We start from the raw sequence: 15,000 nt of genomic DNA, 5'->3' as shown, positions 1-15,000 counted from the left end.
GTTTGGTTACAAATTCTTGTTTGTGGAGCTTTACAAACAAGGTAACAGTTTAAATTTTATTCCGTCGTTCAATGTCAACAGTGAAATATAAATTTCTTCTTACATTTGAGTTTGAGTAATTAACTGATATAAGTACATATTAATAATATTATTATGGAGGAGTGAACTATTTAAAAGCGGTCAAGAGTGATTAATCTAATGTTCAAGTGTTATAACTTGTTGCATAATCGACCTAAAAGAAATTAGAGTAAATTAAAACTTGAAGTATAAACAAAGAGAGGAGTTTGTCGGACATTTACTAAAACCCAAGACCCCCAGTACACTAGTCCATAGCTCTGCCAACTGAGCTGGCCAGACACGGTCGAAGGAAAGTCCTCACAATCACAACGAATTAAACTGGAACGGATCTTTCCATTGTTAATATAATTGATGCCTCTGCAGGGCCCACCTTGGTTCTTACCATGTTATATATTTTCTTGGTGAAACAGGCCATTTTAAAGTAATACTAGTATTATTTCATTTAATATGTTTATAATATATTAAAGAGGAATCCAAGCAACAAGATGATGGCAAGGAAAAGGAAAACGTGTTCGACATACTGTTGGGTGCTAGAAAGTCGTACACAAAGCTGCCAAAGGAAAGGTATAAACAATATTTACTTTGTCTTTGTATTAATAAAGGAAATCTATTAATTTACAGGGAAGTTGGTTTTCTTTGGATTTTCAAATTATTAGTATGATTTCTTATGCCATGTGAAAAAGTGCTGTGAAGAAGCACGATTTAATAATATGTTGTAATTATTATAAACTAGCTATAAACTTATAAAAACATTTTATATATTTTAAAATTAACTTTGGTTCAGTATTTATTAAAAGGGACCGTCAACCACAAACGACGAAAAAAGAAAAATTCTAAAATACAGTATTTTTTTACAATTATTAGTTTAACCCTTTGCATGCTGGGAAATTTGTCGTCTGCAAAAATGTCGTCTGCAGAATTTCTAAAATTAGCATTTTCTTCGATTTTTTTCAAAGAATACTATCAGAATAGCAAACAGTTTGGATCCTGATGAGACGCCACGTTCTGTGGCGTCTCATCTGGATCCAAACTGTTTGCAAAGGCCTTTAAAATTCAGCTCCAGCGCTTTTAGGGTTAATATATTGATTAAAATATCACAACTGGTATATTAATACATGTCTTGAAAAAAGTTCATATTTTCAGTATATTCGATTCGGTAATAAAATTTTGTGATGTGAAATAGAAAGTGCATCATGAAAATAGGTGACATAACGATATACACATAATAAATAATAAAAGTAGATTGATCATTTTATATAAAATATATACAAGTCACTACGCATGCACATTTGCATTCCTGGATTTACCACGTGACGATGATGATCAATCTACTTGCGTTATTTATTGTTAACAGGTAGTTTATAATACCTGGTACCTGTACCCAGTAAAATTGTTTTACCGAATATACTGAAAATATGAAAACTTATCAACCTTTTCAAGTAATGTATTAAATATACAAGTCATGATATTTTAATCAATATAAAACTTAATTTAAAATTGTAAAAAAATATTTTATAACTTTTTTCGTTGTTTGTGGTGACAGTCCCTCTAAAGTCAATACCGTTAAAAGTTATAAATGGGATTTTTAAATTTTTGCTTCAAATTTTATACATGTTTTCAAAAATCTTTTTTCAGGAAAGAATAGGTATGTTGTTCATGTAGTGGCTTAATAATAAGTAGGCTTAACAATTAGTCTTGTTAGCTCGTCTGTTCCGAACAGACACTCTGATACTTATGTCTGCTTGCTACTCTCCTTCAGGGGTGTGATTCTTTCTCTTTTCAGCTGATTTTCTCTTTTTTGTTTTAAAACCTTTCTAATTTCACTGCATATTCCTAAAATATATAAAGACACACTAATTTTCTTACCTTTTTTTTCAGAATGGCCTGGGGCTGGTTTAAAAAAGATCTATTTTAATAATGTTTATTGAACATATTGTTTTTATTTCATTTATTCCTTATTCCTTATGAATGAAGTGCTTCAAAATCATGACAACATTTCATTAGTATGATAAATTTATTCTTAAACATTAATATGAAATGTGTACCCTTTTATTTTGCATATACATCACATGCCTTACCCTGTTTCCCATGTAATATAACCATTACATAAATTTTTATCTTACATATGTGTAATATACTTGAAGCGTTTTCATTGGCTTGGTTTTTCGTTTATTGCCCAATCGCATTTTGTTATTTTGCTGACATGACGTTGCAATGTCAAATGATGTCACAAACTGTAAACAACATTCAGGATTTATCATTGTTTGCGTAAATATTTTTATATTGAATTTGCTCATTTAAAAGCATGTGATAAAAAGATCTGACACTTGTTGTCATATCATACCAAATTTTATTTAACTCGTCCAGGAGATTCGTAAGTAAGCTCACTAAATGCTCGTTTACTAACAAAATTCCTGCACTCGTTTAATAAAATATGGTATGATGTGACAACTCGTGCCAGATTCTATATATATGTACATTTCAGACCGGTCCAAAACTCCAAAGATAAACTTTACAATGAGGTGCTTTTACTCCTGGCACAAAATGACGTTAGGTTTACACCAATGCAGGTTGGTTTAAGTAATTGTTTCTAAGGATTTGATTTTATATATATCATTTTTGCCTCAACAGTATTCAAGGAAAGCAAACATGACCACTTTAAAAAGTATTTAGAAGTACTGAACATTAGTTAATAATTTATTTGGTGCTAGTTTGAATTAAATTGTAGTTTGTTTAATAGGCCTATTTTAAACCTACAAACACTTTAAGAACATTTAGATGGCTAGAATACTGTCCATTAATTGTAGTATAAAAGGAATTTTGAATTGCTAATGTAAAATATTTTATCCAGGTGGACACAACAGGAAAGCAAATAGTTAGTACCTTAGTTAGTACACTATGGTATCTGGACCCACACTGGGAGAAACTTAAAGCCAGATCGATAAACCATCCGGAGTTTGAAAAATTAAGTGGGTTCAATGATTGGAGGTCTCAAAGGAGAAAAGAGCCCAAGGTACGAGTTTTTATTGCGTCGCCTGCTACAGAGTAGTTGCGACATATATGGATCACGTCTCCGTCGTCTGTCCGTCCGTCACAAATCATTTCCTGAGCATAACTGTCAAACTAATGTAGATACCAACTGGAAACTTGATAAAGGGATAAAGCTCAATGAGGGGAAGTGGTCCCATTTTTGAGTTATCTCATATTGTTTGAAAATCGTTTCCAGAGCATATCTCTTGGTGTATTGAAGATGCCAACTTGAAACTTGATATAGTGATAAAGCACAATGAAGTGTATCATTAAAAGTGCTTAGTTTTAAAGGTATACAACTGTTAAATTGTTACCATCATGCGACACATGTGATAACCAATCGCTCTTGTTTAATAATGTCAGAGGAACATTTAATTTTGCATTGGTTTTAGTATTAAAATAAGTCACGCAGCCAATTGTAGAAAAACTTTGTTACAACCCTAAAGGCCATATTTATGCCCCCCTTCGAAGAAGAGGGGGTATATTGCTTTGCTGATGTCGGTCGGTCGGTCTGTCGGTCCGTCCACCAGGTGGTTGTCAGACGATAACTCAAGAACGCTTGGGCCTAGGATCATGAAACTTCATAGGTACATTGATCATGACTCGCAGACGACCCCTATTGATTTTGAGGTCACTAGGTCAAAGGTCAAGGTCACAGTGACAAAAATCGTATTCACACAATGGCTGCCGCTACAACGGACAGCCCATATGGGGGGCATGCATGTTTTACAAACAGCCCTTGTTATAATTAGATCTTGATAAAACTTAAATAGAATTTTTGTTTTGACAATCCTATCAGAGGAGCAAAATCCACTTTTGAGGCCATGTTGATGAACAAAGTCTTGATGAAACTTAGTAAGAATGTTTGTCAAAGATAAAAATAGAGAAATTAGTTTTGCTCTGAGGCCTGAAGCATTTCAATGTCAATTGATAAAACGTATAAACAACAAGAAAGTGTAATATGATCATTTATTTATAGAAATTATTTTTGTTTCCAGGTCCTTGTTGAAAAACTGGACGAAAAAATTGCTAGCATGGTAGCTATGACATCTTGTGGCTATTTCCTGAACAAACAATTTGCAAACTTTCGAGTTAAGTGTGAGAAACTTACATCTTCCATGATAAAGTATGCAGATTTCCTAAAGCAACAGGTCCAAAGATCAGCAGCAAACAGACAACTAAATGAGCCGGTGAGATCATTGGATGACAGTAATGTAATGCGTGATGTGCAGGTGTGTTCTGATGGTGAATTAAGTGAGCAGTATACAAAAGTGTACGAGTCCATAAAACTGCTAAAGGACTTTGAGCCACTTTTCCTCCATGACTTTGAGCCAGAAGATGCTTATGACAAGAAGAAGTGGTTAGCTGCACTGCAGTTACCATTCCAGACAAAACTTTACAGTCACAAGTATGGTAACTATATAGGTAACTATACCTTCATCTGGAAGAGTCCAGCTGACCCAGTCGGTGATCTTCAAGCTGTTACTGCTATAAAACATGATCTGCTGAAGTTTTCCACTCGTGGTATGAGAAAATCGTTCTTCTTGAAGTACTCCAAATGTGGACCCAAACCTGCTGTTTTGCGTCACATGTATAGGTTTTTGACAGAAGACGATACTGCTGCAGAAAGTCGACGTCAAGAAGAAGTTAACAATAGGGTTACAGAGTTTCTTTTGAACTCTGACAGTACTGAACTATTGTACGACTTGAGAAAAAATAATGGCAGACCAAAGGACACTAGACTTGATCCATTTTGGGATTTAATGAGCTCTCATTTAGACAATATTGGTGTTGTAGATGAAAGGAGACATGGGGACAAGCTGTACATGCCAGTCGCTATTAGTGTTGAAAATTTAATTGAGACTGTGGCAAAAGATTTGCCAAAAGATGCATCCATTCCGTCAAAATCTTGGGTTCAGTTTAACTTCTGGCCTTCGAATGCTTACACACGAAGCGCAATGTGCTATACGGGCCGGTTCAATGTCAAGTTTGCAGTGCAGCAGAGAATCATCAGAGCAAAACATCCAGATGCAAATTTTGCTTTCCATCAGTACACCATGATGAAGGAGATGGCTTCAAACCTACGTGATGAATCAGTGTTCATCTGCTTGGATGACAAAAGTGTCGTGCCAATAGGAGAGCCTGGGAAACCAGTGTCCACTGGAGTTAGGGCACACAATAAGTCATTGGTGCCAGTTGCTGCCAAGCTGGCATCATTGGACCATGATTTCCATGTCCATGGAGCTGTTCCATCAGTTCTGTTCAAGGTGCATATTCCAGAAGATTCAAAAGACAGCTATTATAATGGCCAGATTCATGTTGTGGTAAAAGACAAAGTCTTCAGCCCTTCATCAGCAGCAAGGCACACAACAGAAACTGTAAAAATTCTTAGGGAAACAGAAAGTGATGATGGTGTCTCACTGAACAAACCTAGGTTATTTGTATACACTGATGGGGGGCCAGATCATCGTACAACATACTGGAGTGTTCAACTGGCGTATATTGCTATGTTTGTGAGTTTGGACATTGACATGCTAATAGCTGTGCGCACAGCTCCTTGTCAGAGTTACAATAATCCTGCTGAAAGGTGTATGAGCCTTTTGAATTTAGCACTGCAGAATGTTGCTCTTGAAAGAAGCCCTATGACAGATGTTCTGGAATATAGAACAAAATCACTTACATCACTGAAGAAGCTGAGAAATGCAGCAGAGAGGACGGAGGAGTTGAAGCAAAGTCTCATTGAATCATTAAACCCAGTTTTAGCACTTCTTAAGCAGAGGTTTAGCCAGCTAAAGAAAAATCATGAAAATGTTGTTGCCCATGATGCTGCATCAGATGGTGAGATAGAACAGATGATGGAGTGCCTTGAAATCTTCAATGATCATGATGCAGAAGAATCCAGCCCTGTAACAGCCTGTAAAGATCTCGACAAGGCTCCACCACGTCTGAAGGCGTTCTTTAACGCACACTGCAGGAAACGAAATTACACATTTCAGGTGTGTATATATTTTTGCAGCAATAGCTGTTGTTAGTTTAGGTGTTTAAACACATAAAAGTTTAACTGCATATACAGTTCAACTGTTAAATTATTGTACAAAGCACTGAAGTTGACAGTTGGGATTATTAAATCTCAAGTTGATTCACAATGTTAATTTCTCATTAGCGCAAGTGGGACATTTTTTACTCTTACACTCCAGGCCAGCAATTTACTTAAATACAAAATTTACTGTTCCTCGCTGCTATAGCAAAAAACGATTTGCACTTGCCCATTTATCTTTAAATAAACACTGTCCCATACCGCTGTTTATATAGTTTATAGAGATTATAGATGATTATTTTATAACTTTAGCGTGTGCAGTGTTTTTTTAATCACATGATTAGTTTACGAACAAACTGTATTTAACTTACTTTTAACTTAAATAGATATTTCTCGGTGTGATAAAATAAATGTTACATCGCTGAGGGGTTTCAGTAAAATTTTAAATTCCTCAAGGAGACATCTTTACTGAAACCCTCTTGGCCATGTAATATTTTATATACTGTATTAAATATACTATATTTTATAGACCATAATGCTTTTATGCAAAGGACATTCTATGTTGTTTAATGTCTCTTAAAATCAATCATACAGTCACTCTTAATTTAAAATGCATGTCTGACATATTTGTTATTTTGATATAGATAAAAAAATGTGATGATGAACACTGTTGGTATTGTGTGCTGTCCCCAAGGCGTGCTGATACATCAGAGCTTGTGTGGTTACCTGACCCAACAAAAGGCGATGACGATTCTTTCCTACCATTGTCTGAGTGTATTGGAAAGAACACAACTGACGAGGCCAGACCATCTCTCGATGGGAAGGTTTTGGCGACAGAAGCAGACAAGCGCCACAAATCACATATGTCTGCAGGTTTCAATCAAATTCTATTGTCTCCTTTTCTTTATTTCTATTTAGATTTTAATATTAAAGAAACTATATAAAAGCAGCTCAGACTAAGAATAACTTTTGAATATTCAGTCATAATCCTTAAAAACACTATTTTACTAAGCACTTATTAAACTATCTGAGACCGAAGCTTGATAACAGATTATTGAAGGTTTTTGTTCTATGAATAAAAATAATACTCCTCCAATATCATAAGCAGATATTTGTATATACATCGTACTGAAATCAGGATTTTTTACCTGAGCTTTCTACTTCGATCCAAAGGAATCCTTTGCTTAATATTTTGAATTCTAAACATTGAATTGATTTGAAGTTTTCTGTAACTTTCAGCTCAGGCAAGAAGATATATCCTGTGTGCTGACTGCAGAAAGAGACGCGTGGTCTATTCAAGAACTAAACTGACGGTTGACCAGTGCAGACAACTCGAACTTCTGGATGATGCGGTCATCTACACATGTGGGTCAGCCATATTCCCTGAAGAACATGACCTACATGAACAGGTGTTCGTTCGTGAGGGACTGAGTTGTCAAACAGAAATAGAGACAACATACTACTCCGGTATATAAGATTTATGACCAGCATTAATTTTAAAATATTCTTTTATAGTAAATATAAAAACAATTATTAAATAAAGCATACTTTTATATTGCATAGAAACAAATTAGCTCATCTTTATTTGGAAAAAAAAGTAAACAGTAGTTTTTTAAAGTCAAATATGTTGACATGGAACAAACATTTTATGTGCCAATAAGCAATCAATCTTTGCATATTGTTCTGTATAGCATCTGCCTGTTATGTAAGGTTGATCTAATTAAACCTGAAAATGAAAAATGATTCATTTATATACATGTATGTTACCCATATCAAGTAAATATATACACATGTATTATTTTTTATATTTTCAGCAGTTACACAGAACTTTCCTCCGATATGTTATCACTGTGGTGATACTAACATTTTTGGGGAAGAAGTTGAGCCTATCACAGCGCTTCGACAGCAGTACAGCATTGTGAGGCCGATATGCAGAGGATGTCTGGAGAGTGGCAAGATGCCCGCTACAAGAAATGCTCATAAGATGAATCGAAAACGAAAACTTTAAATGCTAGACTTTCATTGACTTCAAGTGATATTAATGTCTTTTTTTACTTTTGAATTGGGCATTTTTCACTTTTGAATTGAGCTGAAAAGAATTAACAGGTCAAAAGAGTTAGTTAAAATGTGATTACTGACCAGTTAATAACTGCAACTCATCTTGCTACCAGTTGTTTTTAAAAATACATATTATATTCAATATTTTACGTGACTCACCCAGTCCTGTCACACTTTTCTGAATCCTGCGATAACTTTAAAAACTCTCAAGACATCCTCTGCATATTGGCCTCACAATGCTGTACTTTTCTGAATCCTGCGATAACTTAAAAAAGTGTCACACTTTTCTGAATCCTGCGATAACTTTAAAAGTTCTTCATACTTTTTCATGGCACTTGAAACATGGTCAGATGACAATATGGAGATTATGCACGTCTTTTAATTTTGTTCCTACGTCTGTGTTTTATTAAAATGCTCTTGTATAGAGTGATTTAGATAGTCATTTGTATTTTGGTCAGATGACAATATGGAGATTATGCACGTCTCTTCATTTTGTTCCTACATCTGTGTTTTATTAAAATGCTCTAGTCATGTAATGTATTTTGGTCAGATGACAATATGGAGATTATGCACGTCTCTTCATTTTGTTCATACGTCAGTGTTTTATTAAAATGCTCTAGTCATTTTAATAATGTATTTTGGTCAGATGACTATATGGAGATTATGCATGTCGCTTCATTTTGTTCCAGGTCTGTGTTTTATTGAAATGCTCTAGTATGTTCCTACGTCTGTGTTTTATTAAAATGCTCTAGTATAGAGTGATTTACATAGTCATATTCATTTTGGTCAGATGACAATATCGAGATTATACACGTCTCTTCATTTTGTTCCTACGTCTGTGTTTTATTGAAATGCTCTAGTATAGAGTGATATAGATAGTCATATCATGTATTTTGGTCAGATGACAATATGGAGATTATGCACGTCTCTTCATTTTGTTCCTACGTCTGTGGTTTATTAAAATGCTCTAGTCATATAATGTATTTTGGTCAGATGACAATATGGAGATTTATATGCAAGTCTCTTCATTTTGTTCCTACGTCTGTGTTTAATTAAAATGCTCTAGTATGTTCCTACATATGTGTTTTATTAAGATGCTCTAGTATAGAGTGATTTAAATAGTCATATCATGTATTTTGGTCAGATGACAATATGAAGAATTAATATGCACGTCTCTTTATTTTGTTCCTACGTCTGTGTTTTATTAAAATGCTCAAGTAAAGAGTGATTTAGATACATGAAGTCATATCATGTACATGTATTCTGGTCAGATGACAATATGGAGATTATGCACGTCTCTTCATTTTGTTCCTACGTCTGTGTTTTATTAAAATGCTCTAGTATAGGGTGATTTAGATAGTCATATCATGTATTAATGGATTGATTACAATTGCTCATTGCATTTGAAGATAAAGATGTATTTCTTTGCATAATTTGATTTGTTGTCTCTATGTTTATAAAGGTTATAAAAGTTATGTTGTCTTTGTTCAGGCCCCGTGTTAACAAAGCATTTTTTTCCAATTGAAAATCGATTTTGCTCGTCATTGAAAATGGATTTCCATTGAAATTGATTGGCAAAAATGAAAATCTGTCAGTTAAAATCGATTTTTATTTGCAAAATTGTTTTGTGAACTCGCGGCCTGGTGTTATTAGTTTTATTTTTTTTTTCTATTCATTGAATGGATTTTTTTTTTTTTTTTTTTTTCGACCGCCGGATGGACCATTTTCCAAAAAATTTTTGTAAACCAATAAAAAAAAAAGTCGTGGCCTTACGACAATAACTAAATGTCACACCCAGCAAATTGTTTGTTTATGTATATAATGACCATTGAACAACCTCCCTTGGAAATTCATAATGAACACTTATGCAAATGGATTAACCCATTTATGCCTAGCGTCTAGAAAAAAGCCTTGGCAAGCAGCGTAGACCCAGATGAGACGCTGCGTTTTGAAGACATGATGCGGCGTCTCATCAGGGTCTGCGCTGTTTGATTAAAGGAATTTATGTAAGAAATATTCTAAATATAGAAATAAATATACTAGACATCCCTAATTTTTGAAATAAATTGATCCAATTTAGAAGGATGGGAGAGTCCACTAGGCATAAATGGGTTAAGCACAGTTTTTCAATAGCGAGGCTCATATATTTCTTTGATTACCAAGCGTACGTCGCCTGTGAGACCTGCACCTCAGTCAATGACTGTCACCTGACCGAGTGCACCGGAACTGGCTGGGCGTTGCACTGCATCGACGGCGGCTGCTCGTGCACACACGATGATCTGGGAGGTACCGGTAAGCGTCGTTCTTACCCGATCGGTCAATGATTATACATTGTATATGAAAATTGGTATGCATATTTCTCGTAAATATCAAACACTAGTACAGTACTTGTTTGAAAATATTTAATATAAAACATGAGTATAATGATTATAAATAATTGATTATAAAAACAAGAAATACATTTATAAACATGTACACTTATAAATTGCTAAGAGTACTCTGTTAAAGATATCTTTTAAGTTGTGTGTGTTACAGTTTTTATATCACTCGTAGTTCGTTTAACTCTTCGTTAAATAAGGACAGTTAAAACATTTTGCGGACACTGATGTAAACGGTATTTTCTTACAAAACTAAATTTTTCCATTGAACGTGCATACATATTGACATCGAATTACACAGTTCTTGTTTAGAAAGATTGCTATTTGTCTATTTGAGAGAATTTTACTTTCTTAAAATGAAATGATATTAAGTTACTGGTTGCTAAGCAATTTCTTTAAATAGTTATTTTTAAGATGTCAAAGTTATACAAACTCTGGTATTTCAACTACTTTGCATGACCGTTTACGCTTTCTCCAATTCAACACACATTATTTTCGGATGAAAATTCGTGTGAATCAAAACATGTACACGGCGACAACAGACATTCAATGAATAACGGACTTGTTAGCATAGGTGCGTTTACGCACCTATGCTTATGGTATATACCGCATTTCGAAAATCCACATCGATCGGTTGCCCATTATGAAGCCTTACCTGATCAAAAATCAGACGAAATATCTATTTAATTTAGTATATGGTCATTCTTACAATTTTTTTTTTGGAAACGTTTTTCTAACGTTTTCTTCCAAGAATATTGCTGACGCCGTTTTTAGTGAATTTTTCTAAGACCGTTTTATGTCAAAAAATCTTCTTATAACCTAAAACAAATTTCGTTCGTAAAACAATTCTATCTGCACTATAAATCTCAATCTCCTACGCAGTGGCCTCCCTTATACTAGAAGTTACTGACCGGGCGAAGCAAGGGAAGTAACTGCTGTGAGGAGTTTCTATAAAAATCTGCATTCAGAAATCTGTATTCAGAACTCAATCTGTTGTGCACGTCTGCATCTAACGCTTACCACAAGTTTTACGACAAATTCTTGACGCAGACGAATAGGGTAGCGTCTATTTTCATTTGTGAAAAGAATAGTTCGATACAGATCTGTCCGTGCTTAAATTTTGAAAGGCTTGGGTAATTATTTTTCATAAGCGTTTCAAACACTGGTGTAAATGGAAAGATTATCTATTTAAATAGTCAGTAATTGTTTGAAATTATTGATTTGAGAAATTCGCGGATGGCGATATCGAACTACATTATACCACGTGACGCCATTTTTCCCTGTATCTTGCACCTACTGTATGCTTTTAACGCCATCGGCGCTCTCGTTTTAGGATGCACGAGCAATGCTGATTGCGCGGGTGTGACAGTCGGAGGGCTTCCGTTGCAGTGCAACATACACATAGGTATGGTTTTCGATCAACTGTATCCTATTGAAAAATAGAATGAATTCGATTGTGTGTAACAACGAGGTATATTTAGAGTCTCTTAAGTCCCTTTCTAAGATAGAGCACAGATTGGCTTGTGCAGTCCGTACAAGCTAATCGGGGACGACACTTTGCGCAAAAACTTATTTTTTCCTAAGAAGAGACTTACTTGAAACGAAAAATATCTTAAAAGCGGAAAGTGTCATCCCAGATTAGCCTGTGCAGTCCATACAGGCTTATCAGGGACGACACTATATGCTTTATTGTATTTTTCGTTTAAGGGACGTATCTTCTAAGCAAACATCCAGTTAATTTGGAAAGGGTCGTCCCTGATTAGCCTTTGCAAAGTCTAATCCGGTACGACACGTTATGCAAACGCATTTAACCCGGTTTTCCCTGAACGAAGTTCATATTTTGTTTACACTATTTCAGGACCGATCCACCTGGTGCCTATTTGCTCAAACGGCAGTTGTCGCTGCGGCAGACAGTAGACGGAACATTCGTCGGCCGATTCATGAGATGCCCATTTTATGGGTTGTAATTCAGAATAAACATGGAATAAAACAACAACATTTCTGCGTTCTTTATGATGCAGTCAGAGTTTGTATTGTGCGTGTTTCGAGATGACCAGCTTATTCAATAGTTTTCTTTATTGCTTGATGTAACCAATATGTATCCATTGATTTTATTAACACAGAACATATTTCACTATCAACGTATTTACGTTTGGTGCGATGGTTGACAAAAGAAAATGTTGAAACTAAGATTTTGTAGGCGATTTGTTAAATATAACAAGTATTTACAAAATTGTTAAATTCCAAAATACACTAGCTAAAAGATGGAGTTCTGTAATTTGTAATCGTCAATACTGAAAATGGCATCTCTGTGCTTCGCTTCCTTAAACGAATAACGTCCGACTGGTCTGATTAAGAATACATTTGACATCATTAAGAAAATAACAAAATAACTTTGAAGTAGTCCCTTAAGTTCGTTCACATAATCTTAATCAATCAATCACTCAATCAATCAAATAAACACATTAAAGGCGTATCACTAGAACCGGATGAAGATATCAAACAGTTCCTATTTGCTGACGATGCAACTTATTTTTTAAGCGACAATTACGATTCTTTCCATAACCTAATAGAGTCACTAACCCTTTACGGAATGACATCGGGTCTTAAACTAAACAAAAGTAAATGTACTGTGCTACGAGTAGGTAATTAAAACAAAGTAATGTCCTATATAAAAAAGAAATGAAATTATATTGGACTTCCGATGAAGCCATAACGTTAGGAGTTACTTTCACAAATAATGAAAAGGATACAGTTCTTAAAAACATACTACCTATATTGCAGAATTATAAAAACTGCTTAAAATCATGGCATCACCTGAAACTTACACTAATCGGAAAAAAAACACAGTATTGAAAACGTTTGCACTTCCTAAATTAATTTATGTATTAACAGTTCTCCCAAATCCACCAAATGATGTTATTAACGATATAAAATCAGCAATATTGAATTTCATATGGGACGGTAAGCCTGATAAAATAAAACGAACTCAGTTAATTCAATATGTAGAAAATGGAGGTATCCAATTAACGAACATTGACTCATTCTTGAATGCAATCAAGTGCAGCTGGGTTAAAAGATACCTAGATAATACTTATACGAGTAAATGGAAATTATTCTACCAGAAAATCCTAAAAAAATATGGTGACTCCTTACTTTTTTAATGTAACATCAGCAATACTATCTCACATGAAATTGCAAATGAAAACATGTATATTTTTTTTTCAATCTTATAATACCATTGTGAATATACCAAAAAAAACACACACGTCCAGTATGCATTCTTCCGACTTTATACCACTCATCATTTTTCATAACTATTCTTCTGTTGTTCTTTTCTTTTCTCTTTAGAAAAAATATATATTAGCATATCTTGTATAACCTGTCTGAACTTTATTGCTTTGTACAATCACTATGTTGTATGATCATATACATGTATACATTGTATGTATTATATTGAGTAATAAAAAAAAATCTTAATTTTCATATTTGACATATGATTGTATATTGTACTGCTCAATGCACGTGCGGAAAGTGTCGTGCCAGTTTAGCCTGTGCATTCCGCACATGCTAATCAGGAACGACACTTTCCACTTTTATGATATTTTCTTTATAAAGAAAGTAACTATTTTCTTAGCAAATATCAAGTTTAGGCGGAAAGTTTTCTCCCTGATTAGCCTGTGCGGACTGCACATGCTTATCTGGGACATCACGTTACGCAGATGCATTAAACTCCTTTTTCACAAAGCCTGACCCAATTGTTACATCAATGCAGCTTACCTCAGCTTTTACATGTGAATGGAACTCCACACACAAATAAAAGGCATCTAGCGATATATTGTATATTTAAGAAATAATCGACGGGTTACCGTTGGTTATTGCGGTTATAACCAACGGTATGGAGTTCCGATGCGTAGGAATTAAACCACGAGGGCGTAGCCCGAGTGGTTTGATAACAAGCATCGGAACGACATACCGTTGGTTATTACCGCAATAATCAACGCTTACACGTCGATTATTTCGATTCTAACACGATTTCATCTATAAGTTATCCTCGATTTAAAGGTATTAAATGAGAATTATATTAACAAAACGTCCTCCACTTTTCCGCGTAAACATGACGTCACGACAACAATTATGACGTCGTTTTCATTCATAAACAGTGCGCGGACAATCAAAGTGACGTCATACTTATCTCCGTTGGTATATCGGGGTAATAACCCACGGTAGGTTTCCTTCATTTTATATAGAAAACAAGTCACGTGCCGTGGTACAATATCAATTATTGAACGCAGTTCAAAGTTCTGCTCGGGTTGAAATCTTTCCGAGGATATACCATTATACTATTTTAAAGTGAAATATAGTTAATTCGCAATTTTGGTCGGTTATTTTTTTTTAAACAAAGTGTAAAAAAGTCAT

The 15,000-nt window shown here is 34.7% G+C and overlaps 1 protein-coding gene across 11 annotated transcripts in view; it reads left to right on the top strand.

The window, feature by feature from the left end:
• The window catches only part of LOC127857563 (uncharacterized), a 115,026-nt gene that overhangs the window by 461 nt on the left and 99,565 nt on the right, over window positions 1-15,000 (top strand). Inside the window, exons 1-7 of one of the 11 annotated variants that reach the window (XM_052394007.1) lie at window positions 1-41; window positions 546-642; window positions 2,564-2,648; window positions 2,930-3,091; window positions 4,107-6,104; window positions 6,790-7,018; window positions 7,385-7,612. The exon at window positions 1-41 is cut by the window's left edge and continues 461 nt beyond it. In XM_052394007.1, the coding sequence (XP_052249967.1) occupies window positions 1-41; window positions 546-642; window positions 2,564-2,648; window positions 2,930-3,091; window positions 4,107-6,104; window positions 6,790-7,018; window positions 7,385-7,612 (2,840 nt within the window). Of the gene's footprint in view, window positions 42-545; window positions 643-1,693; window positions 2,649-2,929; window positions 3,092-3,933; window positions 3,964-4,106; window positions 6,105-6,789; window positions 7,019-7,384; window positions 7,613-15,000 lie in introns of those variants that run through there. The other 10 variants (XM_052394012.1, XM_052394011.1, XM_052394006.1 and 7 more) reach the window with 10 other exon arrangements.

This window comes from Dreissena polymorpha, chromosome 14 (genome assembly GCF_020536995.1).
Source record: "Dreissena polymorpha isolate Duluth1 chromosome 14, UMN_Dpol_1.0, whole genome shotgun sequence".
Taxonomy (NCBI): Eukaryota; Metazoa; Mollusca; class Bivalvia; order Myida; family Dreissenidae; genus Dreissena; species Dreissena polymorpha.
This window is presented reverse-complemented; position numbering and strand designations above follow the sequence as displayed.